We start from the raw sequence: 16,244 nt of genomic DNA, 5'->3' as shown, positions 1-16,244 counted from the left end.
GGGGTAGCTTTGTTTATTTTTCCTTCAACTTCTGGTTTTCTAGGTAGCGCTCAGGTTGTGCTTCTAGGGTTCTGCCCCGAAATTGCCTCACGCTCGCTGTGGTTACGAAAGCCTGAGGGGAGGGTGGTGGAAGCGAGGCCGCCCCTTGCAGCGACCTGCCCCAGCCCGCCGCCTAGCTCGCGGTTTTTCGAACCTCTTCCGCAGGGCGGCCCCGCGGCCATCTCGGTTAAAAATAAAAAAAAAAAAAAAAAAAAAAAAAAAAAAAGTTTAAAATAATGATATTTGTTATTATCAAGCTGAGAGCACCGGGCTTCCTCCAGCGGGGCTCTGAGGGGCGGCCTCTGCGGCGGGGCGGAGCCGCGTCGCTCGCAGTCCCCACCCGGCCTCGGGGGGTTGTGGCAGGGGGAGCCTGAAGCGGGCCTCCCCCGGCGGCTGGGGAAGAGGACACGGATCCGCCTGGAGGCCGGTGGAAGCCCGGGACAGCGACGGGCCCCTAAGCAGCGGGGCCGGCTTCCTTTGTGTGGAGGGCGGCTGCGTGCGAGGAGCAGGCGTGGCCTGGCAGCGCATTTCCGCGCCGCCTCGGCACCGGGAACCGGCGGCGAGTGGGGCAGCTCCGGGCGGCTCTGCGGAGCGGCTCCTGTGGCGGTGGCCGGCTGTGGCGGGCAGCGTCTGGAGGTGGCTCCGCACCGTGCCCATGGACTAGCCGAGGCACCCCGGAGCTCGCCGGCCGCCGCCTCGCCCTCCTCCCAACTTGGCGAAACTTGGCGAGCAGGCTGCTGCCCCGGGTGAGTCCCGACCCCCGGCCGGGGCAGCACGGCTGCTCTCTCCCTAATGCCCTTCTCCCATTAAAATTGCGGCGTTTCGGAGTGCGAGTGGGGACGCGGGGCTCGCAGCCCCCCGGCAGCGGGCAGCCATTTCGGGCGTGCTCAAGGCGCCGCGGCGAGGGCTCGGGAGGGAGGGAGGGAGGAGGCAGCCTTCCTCCGGGAGCCGGCGTGAAGTTGTTTCCGCGGCGAGGTGCCGCCGGGGATCGCAGGGCCCTGGGCGCCCCGCCGGGCCGGATCTGGGCCCGCCCGGCTTTCCCCTCGGCCGGGCGGCTCCCTGCGGCGCTGCAGGTGAGGCCCGCGTCGCGCCCAAGATGGTGGGCGGCGAGCCCCGCTGCCCGGGCCGCCCCGCAGCCACCAAGGTCCCCGGGGTGCCACCAAGGTCCCCGGTGTGCCACCTCGGGCTCCTCTTCCGGGGTGTTTCTGCTGCAGAGCGCTGCTGACAAGCTACCACGTTATGCGTGGCATGTGTGGACTTATTCCCCTCTGTGTATGAACCTCCTGTTTTTAGGGGACACACGGCTCTTGCGCGTTCTGCCTTTGTAGGAGAGGGTTTAAGTTGGGCTGAAGGAGGCTTGGAGTGATGCAGAGGGCAAGCCCCGTGGTGTTGTACCTGCCTGACTAAGCTGGCCTTTTTCCGTGTGTGCAACAAACGAGGATTTTTACGCTTTCAAAGTGTCTGCATAAGGCTGTTAAGTACATTGCGATCTTTATCTCCCGTGCTCAGTTTGTACTTCAGGTGGTTTCATTTGGAGCCTTCCTGAGTAGTAATAATAATAAAATAATATTTTAAAAGTAACATAAGTTACTTGTTTGGTATTTCCCTTTCCTTGGTAGGCCTTCAAAGTTGGTGGTGGGGAGGCTATTTTAAGATAATCTGGCAGGATCAAATTCTTCCAGTACAACTCTTTTTTTTTTTTTTTTTTTTTTTTTCCCTCCAAGGGGGCATGAAACTTGTGACCTAGAGCTTTGGATAAAACACAAGGAAACCAGCTCTTTGGGGATGGAAATACAGGGTATATCTTTTTTATAAGTGCTCAGTGGGATGCTGATTTCCTCTCCAACTATCTCCATCAGTGAGCTAGGCATGTGACTTCCTGAGCAACTTCATACTAACAGTAAATGTGTGAGACTTGAAATACTGAGGTGTGGATGGTGTTTGAGATAGCCCTGCCATCTGCTTGACGGGGGATTTGTGTGGGAGAGGAGAGGTCAGGTGGGAGTTTGGGTCTGTTCCCTGGTACGAAGTAGGAGTGAGCTGGGTAGGAGGGAACTATTTAGCAGGTTTTATGTATTTTTTTTTAAACAAATCCAGGACGTGTGTTCTGTATCCTCTGGCTAATGATGCTGCAAGAAAGTACTTCTAGGGTGTGATGTTCTTCTAGCTCTGTTCTTGGGGGAGCAAAGAATGTGATGATGTTCCCTATCCTTAAGACTGTCATGTTCAAAACCATAGTGCCATTGAAACAGCAATTTTTAGGAATAGCTTCCCAAAAGATCGGAAATGCATCTGTTGAAAAATAAGTTGCATGCTAGTTTTTTTTTTTTGTTGTGGTTGTTGATGGTCTCACTCATGGGTTGGCAAGACCTAAAGGGTAAGATCTAGAACTAAGTCACTGAAATCCGGTGTTCTTTGTCTGATCTGTGCTCTGTGCAATTTTGAGGGGAAAAAGAAATCCACTTGGGTGGGGTATGGTGAAATATGTGAGCTTCAGACACGAGACAAAGGAGACTCTTATGCCTAGCTCACATGTGATTCAAGAATGTTTTTACTTGTGGGCTTTTTGTGCCATGCTGCTTTGCACTGTGGCTTCCTGGGTCAAAATGTCCCGTTTCTGGTAGAAGAGACCTCTGTACTTTTGTATTGTGGCATACATACATGGTATATTTTCAAGGCTACTAACAGTCCAGTTCACAAGATCTGTGAATGTACTGTGGTGGTTGTGTGCCTTTGTTAAGCTTTTCCACTGTACGTACAATAAATCAAATGCACAAACAAGAGTTTTCTTTAGTTCGGTAAATACTGCAGAATGCTGCTGCGGGAACAGCAGCTGAAGGAACTGAGGAACAGTTCTCTTCCAGGTGGCTCCTGATGATACCTCCAAAGGTGTCTTTCTCCCTGGTATTGCACAACCCCAGAATTTAGGGCTCTTCTGGAGCTGTAGTGGTGTTGTGTTACTGGAGGATAGTGTTGCAGCCTTCCAGCCCCAGAGCTGCTGGGGCAGGAGCAGTGTCCTTGTCCTTTGGCTCATGCTCAGCCAAAAGTATCCAGTCAAGGAAAGGTTAAAAGCAATGTGGGAGATCTTCAGAGTAAAGCAGATTGAGGTTTGTTTTGCGTGGTTTTTAAAGTTTTATAGTCTGGATCCCCCCAAATGACTGAAATTTGATTTTAGTCTAGCAAATCTTAGCTCAGAAAAAGGAGGGAGGAAAAAACCTGACGCGTTATAGGTTCAAAACTTCATTTTGAAACAGCCACTGTGTAGTTAAATATAATTGAAGGTCTTGTGTTTTAGTGTTCTGTTTTTTTTTTTTTTTTCATTGTAAAACAGCTTCTCTGGATGACTGAACAAAACACGTCTTCAGTGTGGTCAGTGAGCTGAAAAATTGTTGTTGGATTAATTCTGCTATTTTAGGCACATCACAGGTGGGGATTACAGAGAAAGGATTTAACCTGCAGAAAATAGTGGTCTTCAGATATTAACTGGATAAGGGATTCCGCTGTTTGCAGTTGAAACTACTGACTTGAATGGCCAGGCTTTAGCTGACCTTGTTTGCACAAATCTTGGAAATGAAGCCTTCTTTGAAAGAAGATTGTGAAAGACTGGGCAGAACACCACCTCTCAAATTCTGTTATCTATTGCGGAAGACTTGGAGCAAAAGAAAATAAAATGTGCTGAATGCAAGAGGAAATGTCTTATGTGGCTCAAATTGCGCCTCGGCCCTTGTTTGGAAGTGAGGACCAGCACTTGTTCTGCTTCAGCGTTTCCGGTCTCTCTTCCTTTTGGGGAGCAAAGAAACAGTAGTTTTTCCTCTTCCTTATAGTAAAGCTCATACATGATGTGTGTGGATTTCTGTTCTTATCCGGAATGTCTGCTTATGTATTTTCTTAGAGCTATTTCTGCATGCCTGTCTTTACAGCAGTATGTGCAAAAGCTGAAAGTCCTGGGGCTGTCTTCATTGTGAACCTGTATGTCAAAGGCAAAGGCTTAAGGGTAGGGCCTTGGTACCTCTCATACTGTGGGGTAGGCACACATTTACCAGATTTTCCTGGTATTGCAAGAAGCTGTGTGCTCTCAGTGTATGTAGAGAGCAGCCAGTTCTAACAAATTGAACAAGGAGTCTTCATTGTGAAAACCTGTGCTGAAGCCCACGGTTGGAGTTGGAGCTCTTCTTTGGTGCTAACAGGTTCAGGTGCTTGCTGAGCATGTGTGAATGTGAGCTTTTGGCTTTCGTGGGTTTTTAATTTGGCTTGATTGCTTCAGACAAGTTGGTAGTGTACAAAACCAAATTTGTTCCTGTGACCCAAAAGCCCTTTCCAGCAGTCTTTTTCCTGTTTTAAAGGTTTTTGTTTTGTTGCCCAAAGATTAAATATTTGATATTTGTATCTGTCTGGAAAGCATTTTCCAACCGTGGCAGCAGCTGCAGGAAGCAGGGTGAAGCATGGTGTTTAGAGGCAGCTGAATGCTGAAAATTTTAGTATTTCAAAAAGTGTTTTGTTCTGCTTAGCAAGGGTTGTCTGCCCTTGCTTTGGGATATAAAATCGGTTCTGTGACATGTAGTCTGGTATCTGGGAACCCCTGGAACAGGGAGTAAAGGGAGTAGCCTCAAGTAACTTGCATCTGAAGGAAGACATCAGAATTCTTGGACTTGGGTCTCTTATATGACAGCAGGCTTCTGATTGCCAGGATAAGGAGCTCATGACCTTGATACTCATTTTTCTCCCCCTCAACAATTTGTTATTAAATGGTACTCAGGGAAGTGCTTGGCATTATGTGGAAAATGAACAGTGGTAAAGCTATATATAACACAGGGTACAAAACAAAAAGCTTTTCACCCTGCCTGTTATTTCAGTATGTCTGAATGGCCAGCCTGTAGAGGAAGAAGGCTTGCTTAAAAAGTTGTGTGACTTGAGACTAATGGATAGGGAATTAGTGAGATGACTCCCAGAAGAGCGTGAGGTAACTTTGCAGGGTGTACAGCGCAGTGAGACTGGGAAGGCTGTTTGGACAAAGCGGTCACAGCAGTAATCTGCTTCTGCAGGGCCGGAGGGAGTTCAGCTGTAAGACTTGTCCAGCTGGGACAAACGGGAAGGGAAGGTGTCTTTAGCTCTTTTCTTTTTTCCTCTGGGCTGTGCTGCTTGTGTAAGCAGCAATGCTGTCAGCATGTTAAGATGGCAGTTTCCTGTGTTCTTACTATTTTTTTTTGCCTAGAGGTATATGTTTTCTCCTTTGATTAAAGGCCCAGGTGAGGCTGTTGTGTCTCACTTCTGTACCTTCTCACTGTGCTGGTGCCTTTGCCATTTGCTGCTTGCAGAGACCAAAGTCTGGGTGTGATGGAGTGCCGACAGCATCGCTGCGTAGCCTCTGCTGCCGTGATCTCTGCTACACCATGTTGTTCTTGGCCAACCCCTCACGAGGTGGAGAGCTTGTTTTTTTCCTCCTTCCCCTGGGGAGGACGCGAGTCTTCCAGCAAACAATTGACGGTTTCTCATGACCCTGTGCGAGCACTGGCTACTGGGGGAAGGGCTGGAGCATTTCAAGCCCTGGCTTAGGAGCCTGGAGCAGCTTTGGTCTTTCTTCTTTCTCCTTGCCTTGTGGTTCATATGCAGGGTGCTATGCAAACCTATCTGCCACATCTCCTGAAGCATTTGCTTCTTTGGGCTGAGCCACGTGGTCTCCTGAAGAGCTGACAGTGGTTAGGCTGACGAGGTGTTTGAATGCTGTTTTGTCACTTCTCTAATATTTTCCTGTGTTGTGTGGTAGAGGTTCACATGCCAGTCCTGTTCTGAAAGTCACACGTGTCTTTCTTTCCCAGAAAGTCAGCTGGTAGGCAGAACAATTACTGTACCTGTTGTTGAACTGTCTACGTGGCCACAAAGAGCTATTTTCTCTTGTGCCCCCCAAGCCTGCAGTGGTCCTGGTCGGCACCTAAAAACAAGGTTCTAAGTGTGGGCTGAGTGCAGCTCGTTTGCCACGCAGGGAGGGCAATGACAGTCAGTGAGCTTTGCATGAATGGGCTGCAAATGCAGGGAGGGTGGATCCCATGGTGCTGGGAGGCTGTGTGAGGAGCGCCTGTTCCTCCTATGGGGGGGTAGGAAGGGAGAAGAATTGAGTCTTCGGTGGCTTCAGCTCCATGTCATGTCTCTGACATGCACGCAGCAATGCTTAAGCAGAACAAATGATGAGTGTAACTAACTAGTATCACATAGGTGCGTTCGCTTCTCTGCGAGCTCGTTGCTTTTTGAGATCCTGTTTAAATTGTTAAAATATATAGGAACATTCAGTATAAAGGCTAAGAATATGATGCAGGCATGAACAGTCTGCATGTTATACCCAAAGCAAGGCATGCTTTTAAGAATAAAATTATATGCTAGTCATTCCTTGAGTGTGTATTACTATAATCAGTCTGTTTTTCTCTGTGGGGGAGGGAAAAAAAAAAGAAAATGAAGGGATATCCTTTATGGCTGAAGTGTAAAAGGAGCCTAGAACAAGTGGCATTCCTGGGAAGCGGAGGAAAGCCACAATATGCCTAAAAGTTTAGGATGTTGTCCTCTGAAGAAAGAACAGATGTGTCAGCAAAGCAAGTTGGTGGCTTCCTGTCTTTCTTCCAAGTTGTGACTTAGGATACAAAGTGGTACAGCAAGTGGAGGACCCATTTTGTTCTTGAAGCCCTGTGGTCTGTATGGAGGTATAGGAAGGAGCAGGTGGTGTCTGTGGAATACGTTCTGCTGTTGGATAACTAAATATAAAGAAAACTATTCCCTGTGCTGGCAGTTCTGGCTCCTCAAATAAAGTGCTTGCTTTGCAAGACTCCAAAACCTTCTGAAGAAAAAAACAAAAACTACGTGTCTGTTTTAATTTGAGAGTGAGTTTTGCCCCACTACTGATAGTGTTATAGGGAGTGGGCTCTCAGGGGTGCGAGAAAGCAGCTGAGGGGCTTTGGTCAGCTGAAGTTGTTCTTGCTACTTGTTCTGACAGGCTTTGCTCCCCAAAGTGAATAAACTCCTGGTCAGAATCAGTGACACACTTGTGTTTCCCAATATCTGAACTTTCTGTGAAGTGAAATAGCTTGTGGTTTGTTTCTAAATGCTGAAGTTACAACACATAGGCAAGCTTCTATTCTGGTGAAACTGTAATAGTTTTATTATTTTTTTTTCTTGGGAATGAAAGATTATTCCAAACATTTTCAAGGAGTTAATGAGCCATTCATTGAGCTGTGGTAAGTATCTAGTGTTGGTTTAACTTTTCCTAGTAACCAGTCTGAGTTTTAACTTATGGAAATGTGGATTATTCCATAGCGCTTTAGAAGATAAGGTCAGTGAAGCCTGCATCTTATACTCGTGCTGTTGTTTGCAGTTCTCAAATATTAATAGAGAGCCTGACAGCTTATGAAAAGATCCTTCACTTTCTCCTGCCTGTGTTCAGAAAATCACTGACTTTTGGACTCATTTTACCTGCGATGTTTCTTTCTCTTTCTGCTTCCCCTGCTGTCTCTTGCTGTAAGTCAGCATACAGAATACCCGATCCATTTGCAGTCAGCTACTTTGAGCAGATTGCTCCTCAGCGGGGTCAGAGGTGCTGCTGTAGTTGGTGTTCATCCTTGTCAAGGGCTGCTGCACGTTGGAGCAGACAGTTTCTATCTGTTCACTTAGTACTGTAGCAAACCTGGAATCAGCAGAGCAGAAATACCATAGATGTGATAAAATTCAGTACATGGCTGAGTTGAGTTGTACCTCTGTCTCCTCAGTGTCAGTAGGTGAAAATATTTGCAGGTTGAGTTTTCATAGTAGATGACTGCATTCTTGTGGTGTTAGTTCTCATTCTGACTAGAGTTTAGTTTTTGGTAATGTAAAACTGAAATTTCTGGAGCTGTTTTTGTGTATGTGTGGTTTGTTTTTTAGAGTTACTACTAGCTTTTGTAGCTAAGTAGGAATAAATATTTGACTAGTGTTTAAGCAGGTCCAGCTGACTATCTTTTGGTAGCTTCTGTGTGGTGAGTTCTGCGAAGTGACTGATACAAGTGCTCTTGTCCTCCGTTCATGGTCTTTGAGTGCTGCAGGGGTGACTGCTAATTCTGCTTGCCATCCTCAAGTCTTCCTATATTTTTGTTAGATTAAGAAAATAAGTAGATCTAATATCCCATGACTAATAGCTTGAATTGCAGTTGTGCAACCTGGTGCTTTTATGCCAAAGATTTGGTTGCTTTTTAGTCAAATGGGCAGTTCAGAAGAGGTTAACAGATTATTTTCCTTAATGCTTATGCATATTTTCAGAATTCAAGGTGTCTGCATTCTGAATGTTAGTCTGAGTTCAGAGTACTTTCCACATGGTATTTCTGATTCAGCTTGTCCACATGAAAGTAGCCGGTTTCGCAGTAAGCAGGTGCATGTCAGTGATCTGTAGAGCTTCTCTAGGGCTCTTCTGAATTGCTGCTGCTTTGTTTTGGGTTTGGGAAAACTGCTGTTCCTTACAACTTTTCCGAAGTTGCAGTTTGTGCTGCAGTGAATAAAGCCTGGTCGCTGAAGCTCTCCCCATTTTATAGGGGATTGGGTCAGTTCTGAGGATTGTTGTGTAGAGGTTGCGTTGGCACAAGTTGTGCCAGAAATACTCTTCAAACAGCATGAGGACTTTGAGTTTCTAGCATATTACAGGAGTAAGAGCCCCAAAAGATGATGTTTGAAGAAATCTGTCTGGCTTTGGTCATATTTTCCATTAACTTCAAAGATTTTTCTGGCCATTATTTCTCTAGTAAGGTAGGGATAACCTATTAGCCATGTCTGCCTTGCATAATGAGTCTTTCAGGTTTAAAAAATAAAAAAAAAAAAAAAAAACACCTTTTGTTAAATAATCTTCAGGCGGCTTCTAAGAATGAACAGATGTTTCTCTGCTCTCTTGGATTGCAGTGGAAGTAAATATACCATTCCCTTATACCCTTGTGCTTTAAGAGAAGTGTGTATTTCTTTAGAGGCCCTTGTAAGAATCCCTAGGAGACAAAATTACTAAAAAAGATGACACAGCTTTGCAGAGAGTTCCTGAATCACCAGAAGTGCTGCTGTCTCCCATTCCAGAGACAGATTAGCCTGCGTAAGAGCTCTAAATCCAATCAGTTTTGCTTTCTGTTTCCCAAACTCAATCCTTACACATGAAGATTTGACACCCAGCACCCAATACTGCACTGAACATTATGACTCGCTGTAGTCAGTTTCTCTGGGGGATGTGGAAAGAGCAGTCTGTAGGTGCTTCCTGGTTGTGCCCTTTTCAGAAAGGCCCAAAAAGAGTCTGAGCTGCTCCTGGTCAGGGCTGTGTCTGGCTTTCCACTTCACTCACTGACACACACACCCACTCCAATAAACGAACAACCCAACCACAAAAAAAACTATTAATTTAGCCCCTCCAAAAGAATGATGCTTATTTTTAATAAGTGACCTGAATGAAGTGATGTCTTTGTTAGGGAGCTGGTGTTAATGGTGTAGTGGAGTTAAGCAGGCACATCTAAAGAAGCAATAGGCCAACGTGCATCTCTTGCTATATTGTAAAAAATTCTTCCCACTCCCCTGTGCTGTGCTTGTGGTGGTGTTAATTTCCTTCACTAGGTTCATGTGGACCTAATACTTTGTATTGGTGGATGATGGGCTGGGGTAGAACAGCCAGCAGCTTACAAATTTAACTTTCTGGTTTTCTCATGCCTCAGTTCTGCGCGGTGTCCCCCAGCTTCATGCATTTCCTTGTGTTAGCCTTGTGTCCTGTTGTCTGTGATGCTGGTGTAGAGAGCATTTCAGTGGTACTGAATTTCCTTGAGCACACTTGGGAGCTGGCACTGCTTCTGGCCTCCCAGCCTTGTCCTCGTGCTGCCACCTGATTGTGTCCACTGCTGGCATCCGTGTGGCTCTGGCGAGGTGGGTTGAAAGGCTCAGCGCTGCTTTCTTCTTAGCGAGTTTGACAAAATTGCAGGGTTGACTTGCTGAGTGATTCACTGTATGACTGTCCCCTGCCGCTGAGTAGGGTGGTGAGTGGCTGTGGATTGTAAGATGGGGCAGGGAAGGAGTTGGTGCAGTGGCAGCACTGGCTTTAACTGGAACATGAGCGTGACTTAGGTCTGCTTGGTAAAGCTATAATGCCTCCTGAGGTTCAAAAGAGTTTGTGGACCTAGACTTAGATGCATATTAGCGTTCCGGTTGTTCCTGTTTTAGATTGGTATCTTATCTTTGAGGATTTCCTTGCATATCCACGGGAGATTGGCTAATATATCACAGCTTTGTTTTGTAAGGGTTAACATCTATAGACTGCTACAGCATTTGGAAAGTAAGAGTGGCAGAGTGGGTGTAGAAATGCTTTTGAAATGGCAGCATTCACTTGATGAATGACAACTTCTTTTCCTTGTTAAAGCTGTAAACAAAGTTATAAATTCTACCAAAGCAGCTGTGCTCTATATTTAATTTTTTAGAAATTCCTGTTGCTGAGTGGGTGATAACTGCCAGCTGAGACAATGTGACTTGCTTTGTCAGAAATGCAGTAGAGAAAGTGACTAGTCAGTGCTGCCTACAGACTGCCTGAAGCTTCCAAGTGTTTTATAGTATTGCTAACCATAGTTATGTAGCCTATGATGTGAAGTTCATGAAGTATGGAGGCAGCAGATCTTTCTGATAACAGATGCTTTCTACACTAGGAAACATGACTATTTTTAGTGTAAACATGGGAAGGGTGGCTGTGTGGCTTTGAGTGGGTGGTTTGCCTCTTTATTTGTAGGGTTGGAGGGAAAAAAAAGCAGTCAAACATACCTACACTTCAGATGCTGTATGTCAGAATGTCACTCCCACATCAGTAGTGACCATACCTCTCCGTATCGTTTTTGGTCTGCCAAGAAGAACCAAAAGGCGCCTGATGCGGATAAACAAAAACAATAAGTCAAATCTGCTCCCAATATAGGTATTTTAGGAGGAAACATCTGTCTGAGGAGCCACGTGCTGTTGTAGGACAGCTTCTTGCAATGAAGAACCAATGCTGGTTGCACAGGACCCCCGTTGTTTCAGAGCATTAAGAAAATAAAGAGCAAATAAAAAGTCACTTTGCTTTTTTGCCCTGTGATGGGTATGGCTTTGGTGCCTTGCCAGTTGTATGGGGAAGTGCAGAGAGATGTGTTACAAGTTGTTGATCAGAGTGATGACTTAAGCAGGCAACAGTGCTTATCAGTAAGGACACTTCTGATGCTTCCAGTGAGTTCCTCTGCAGCTGGGGCTTGAATAATTGGATGCAAGTCTGTGTCAAAGAGGGCAACCTAACAGAAAGGAAGACTTCAGACTGCACTTGTATTTTGCTTCTTGAAATGCTATGCTTGCCTTTCTGCTTCAGATCATATTTTCAGGCTCTTAGTCTGTGTAGCCAAACCCTGTTTTTAAGGAATGTAGTGATGTGAGTTGCCATTTAGAGCTAGAGACAGCTATGTACTTACTCTAAGGGAATCAAAGCTGGGAAAATCAACTGGTTGGTCCTTTTCTAGTGTTCTCTCAGTAGCACGCTTAGAAAAGCCTGTTAGGAAAGTTGTGTCCAAACAAGTTTTCTTTGCAATGTCTTGTAATTGTAAGATGCATAAATACTGTCTGTGAAGCTGGATGGGGTAAAAATGTCTGTAACTGAAGTTGAAGTAGGGCATGAGGAAATGGAACTGTCTGTATCTTAAGAATGCGTGTTGCAAAACTCAGCTTATGCGTGTGACTGGGTTACATTTAGAGAAGTAATTTCCAGTTACTGCCCATATTGCCATAAAGTAGCACTTCCATTATTGAAGTACAAAGGTTGTGTTAGCTGGTGTCTCTTTGTAGTTGTTCTTTTTTTTGTTATAAATGAGCTGTGACCATAAAAACTAGTAATAGGATGAGTTTTTGGATGGCAAAGTTTGTTGTCAGTGTTTGATTAAAACTGAATGGGATTCAACTTTTGTACTGTGGAAATAACAAGCTAAGGTTCTAATGGTGAATTTTCACATTCTAGCCTGAGAAATATTGCAGGTACTGTTTCTGTAAGAATGTGCAATACATACTTTAATCTTTCAGCTGTTTCTCTGAAACCAGCTTAGTAGATTGTTGTGCGCATTCAGTCTCCATTAGAGCTGTTCACGGGGAAAAATGTTTTAGTTCTTATTTAAACTCAGTTTTATTCCATCTCATAGGGAGGTTTCTCAATTTCTTACAGTAGCTTTTAAGCAAGCTTTCTTCACTAGCGCTCCAATTCAAAAGGCTGCATCAAGTAGTCTTGTACATAATGATATAAAAACATGGTGATACCAAAATTCTCTTCCTCATCTGTATTGGTGCTTTTTTTTTTTTTAACAGTAACAAACTGATAAGCTTTTGAGGATGTTGCTGCTAATTATCCTGAGGTGCTGACTCTCTGAGCTCTTGCTTCTCTCTGGTGAGGTTGTCCGGCAGTTGTCCTGAGTGCTGGACAAGGGCTCCTCTGCCCAGTGCAATGCACTTCTAGTAGTGTGCATGTTTCTGCATTCGTGTCATGTTCATTTCAACCAAGAGAACTTTTGTGCTTTAACCCAAGTGTTTCGAACTTGGAGTTTTCTATGAAAGAGGGAGCAGAGAGTGTTTTGTTGCTGAAGGGTCATTCAAGATGCTGTCTAGAATTGCCTGTGGATAATGTGTCTAAAACAACCTGCATAGGTATCATAATCTTACAGGCTACTTAGGTGATGCCTGGGTTTATTATACGTAAATTGATCATTTTCAAGTCAAGTGGATCGGTGTAACTAGTGTAACACCTGCCAAATTTCAGTAGGATTGGAAAATTTAAGTATATGCAGCTGTCTTGGGTTGGAAAAAGCAGAAATTGTCTGCACATCTTTCAGTCTTCCTTGCTGTACCAGGTCACATGACTTTCCAGTTATTTTTTTCCCATAACTTTGTAAAAGTAAGGAGTACTTACTGAAATGTTCTCTTTAGATTTTCTGCACTGTTTCTGCATTTCTGGTACCTATCTCCTGATTAGGCCACCAAGAAACTTTCTGGTTGGTGTTAAAAAGGAGGCAAATGTGTCTGGACCATGCAGGGACTTGGTTTGGTTGCAGGTGGAAGCCAAGCCTGGGACAGGGAGAACTCTGGAAGGAAAATCAAAGCCTACCTGGGATCCCTGTGCATAGTTTCCTGGGCGGAAGATGTCTGTCATGTGTGTCATATCTGTATATGTGTGGTTTTAGCTTCAGGGAAAAGCTGAAGGCAAGATTTGAAATGCCTTAATGAGACTTCAAAAACAAGTTCTTCACAGATGACAATGACAGTAGTAATTCATAGTTGTCCTGGAAAATGATCAGTAGTGTACTTACAATATAGAACTGACTTTAGCTTCTATCGAATGGGATTCTCGAAGCTGATGGGTATTTGTTTCTCTCCCTGCTCTTTTGGTGGGATTTCTTTCTACACCCAGTTACAGATTGCTTTCTAAAAGAAATGTATCTGCCTTCCTATAACTGTGGCTGCAGTGGTGATCTGCCGCTAGCCATTCCATGGTGCTTTTTCAGACTTTGCTAGCTAGGCTCAGTTCTTGCATGCTGTCTGTGGATGCCCAGGTCAGCATAGTCCTTGAAGTCTGTTTCTTAGTGATGAGGTGTTTGGAAAATTCTCTGCTTGCTTCTGTTGCAGGCATTTCCTAAATGTCTTGTGGGAGGAAAACATTTGTCCCAAGTGCTCAGAGGGTTGAAATCTGGAGCTGCTGCATGAGGTCTGTTGTAGGCAGCACTTGTTGTGTGGTCAGTTCTCTGAAACTTGGCTGGGTGGGTAAGTGCTTTGTCTTTCCAGCTTTCATCTTAAGAGCTTGTCCTCTGTTTTTCTATACATGGCATTTCTGTAGGAGTGGTTTAGCTACAATACAAAAAGCTTTATTTAGTTCTCTGAGATGTCTGAGCAACAATTGCAGTTGAACCTTATCTCTCTCACGCATATAATGAAACATGAAAACAGAACTTTGCAGTGCAGATCAGCTGTCTGATGGTGTGGCTTTTGTTCTTAAGAATAAAACCTCTCGTGGTGTACTGTTTTGATAAAGAAACATTAAAATATGGAAAGGAGTACAACTCCCTGTTGCATTTAGCAGCATGGACACTGAAGCTTTCCAGGTAACCACTTGTAACAGATTGTTAGCTCTGGAGCGTTGGATGTAAAAATCCACAGGGTGTTTAGACTTTTTGCAAAAGTTCAGGCAGCTATCTGTGTAAATACAATGGCTTTGAGGGAGTGAGAAAGCTGATGCAGATCTTAGGGTAGTTATATAGCTAGTTTCCTTTTTCGGTGTCCCTCCCTGTTACCATGTTAGTGCACTTCCAGAAGATAAAGTTATTAAGCAATAAATACTTAGAAGGAGTTTGGGGTAAGCAAAAGTTTGTGAGCTGACTTTGAACATACTTCCGAATGGCATATGGTACAGGTTACTATAGTCTTAACAGAGTGAAAGATCTGGGAAAAAATCCTTTGTTCTTAAAATCTTTGACTGATTCTTTTAATTTTTTTCTCTTCTATGCAGGCGCTGTGTTATAGAAGATGCACTATTACCGATATTCTAATGCAGAGGTCAGCTGTTGGTACAAATACCTGCTCTTCAGCTACAACATTGTCTTCTGGGTGAGTACAAAATGTAGAAACTGAAATAGTTTGGGAGTACCTCAATTTCATTAATTTTCTGCACTTCCATTCAAGAACTGTCTAAAATCTTTAACTGAACCCAAGAAGCTGATCTATAGTAGATGTCCCTGGTGTTCTGAAGTTGCAGAAGCCTATCCCATGTACAAAAGTCATTCATATTGAAATTGATACGGATACTAATTTCTCTGTCTTCCTCCTCTCCTACCATTGGACTGAAGATAAATGAGTGAAGCAGAGAAAATTGTTGTCTTTTTTATGCAGACGGGGAAGATCTGCTTTAAGGATTTGTCAAAAGAAAGTAGTCTCCGCTGTTGCTGACAAGGCCTCTGTCTTTTGGGTGATGGAAGCCCTTAAATACTGGTTGTGTGTTTGGGCAAAGGTTAAATCTGTCTTTAAGTGCACTTAAGTGGCATGTTAGGTTGCTTCCCTTTTTAAAATAAGTGTCTTCAAATGTATCTCTTCAGATTTTCTTTGATCTTTGTGTCGGAGTGGTGCAGCTATAAGTACAGTGTGCAGAAGAGAAGGAAGGAGTTGCCGGTTGTTAACACATCTCTGGGGTATTAGAATGTAATCAGGATCTTGAAGGTTATGCTTCCAGGATAACAAAACTATCTGATGCCATCTTTAAATATGTGATGAGGGACTAGCTTGCCTCTAATGCTTGTTTACTGTTAACTCAAAGAATGCAAAATCAGGTGTGTGGATTTAGATGAGTATGATGGTCAAGATGACCAAAGCACCTACCCTAGGAAAGGCAGCTGTTCAAAGATCAGTATATAGCCTTGCATTAGAGATGGTATTCTCTGAGGGGTGGTGAAGGCAAAGGTACTGATCAGTTGAACCTTTACATTCTTTTCAGAATGTGTAGGTCAAGTATTAGGAGCTCACATCTGAAGTAATGGAAGCTGAAGTCATGGTAAGGCATAGGTGGTCATGATGAAGTGCAGACACAAGGACTTTGCCCAATGCTAGCAGCTTGGGTTAATGTATTCATTCAGAGCTGAAATGCTTGTATAGTCTGGATAGTCTCCTCTAAATACTTTTGTTTTTCAAAGCCAGAAGGGTCAGATAGTAAGAATCAAAGAATGGTATGTGGTTGAAACATCTGGTTTAAGTTGAGTAAAAATTGATTCTTTTCATCCTGACTTGTCTGAGATCAATACTTGTGCTAGAGCAGACTATATCAATTCTGATTTTTTTTTGTCGCTGTTCATCAAACCACCACATTTTCCTAGAGCCTAAAATTAAAGATCTCGATAGTTGCTACTAAATCTATCTGTATTAACTTCAGAGGAAAAAGTCTGAATGTAAGCTACAGACAACAGAATCTTGTTCGTACTTGTCAATAATGACTCGGTGGTTTGCTTGATTAACCCACAAAGTTTTGGTAAGCTGGATTAGCATTTCTGTGCATTTTGGCTGCTTTGGTAATATATAAAGAATGAGCCTTTTTGAAAGATGCATATGTGATGGGCAAAACTCTGAATTAATTTAGAATCATAGAAAAGTCTAGTTTGAATGGATCTTCTGGAGATCATCTGACTGAGTCTTCTGTTCAAAGCAAGATC

At 44.1% G+C, this 16,244-nt stretch overlaps 1 protein-coding gene across 2 annotated transcripts in view; it reads left to right on the top strand.

The window, feature by feature from the left end:
• The first annotated feature begins 382 nt into the window (after nucleotides 1-382).
• Nucleotides 383-16,244, top strand: part of TSPAN14 (tetraspanin 14) — a 39,259-nt gene continuing 23,397 nt past the window's right edge. For both annotated transcript variants that reach the window (XM_035329516.1, XM_035329517.1), the window contains exons 1-2: nucleotides 383-785; nucleotides 14,558-14,655. In XM_035329516.1, coding sequence (XP_035185407.1) covers nucleotides 14,575-14,655 — 81 coding nt within the window. In that variant the 5' untranslated portion in view covers nucleotides 383-785; nucleotides 14,558-14,574. The remainder of the gene's footprint in view (nucleotides 786-14,557; nucleotides 14,656-16,244) is intronic.

Source organism: Oxyura jamaicensis, chromosome 6 (assembly GCF_011077185.1).
Source record: "Oxyura jamaicensis isolate SHBP4307 breed ruddy duck chromosome 6, BPBGC_Ojam_1.0, whole genome shotgun sequence".
NCBI classification, from domain to species: domain Eukaryota; kingdom Metazoa; phylum Chordata; class Aves; order Anseriformes; family Anatidae; genus Oxyura; species Oxyura jamaicensis.
Note: the sequence above shows the minus strand (reverse complement) of the source record. Positions and strands in the feature narration are given on the sequence as shown.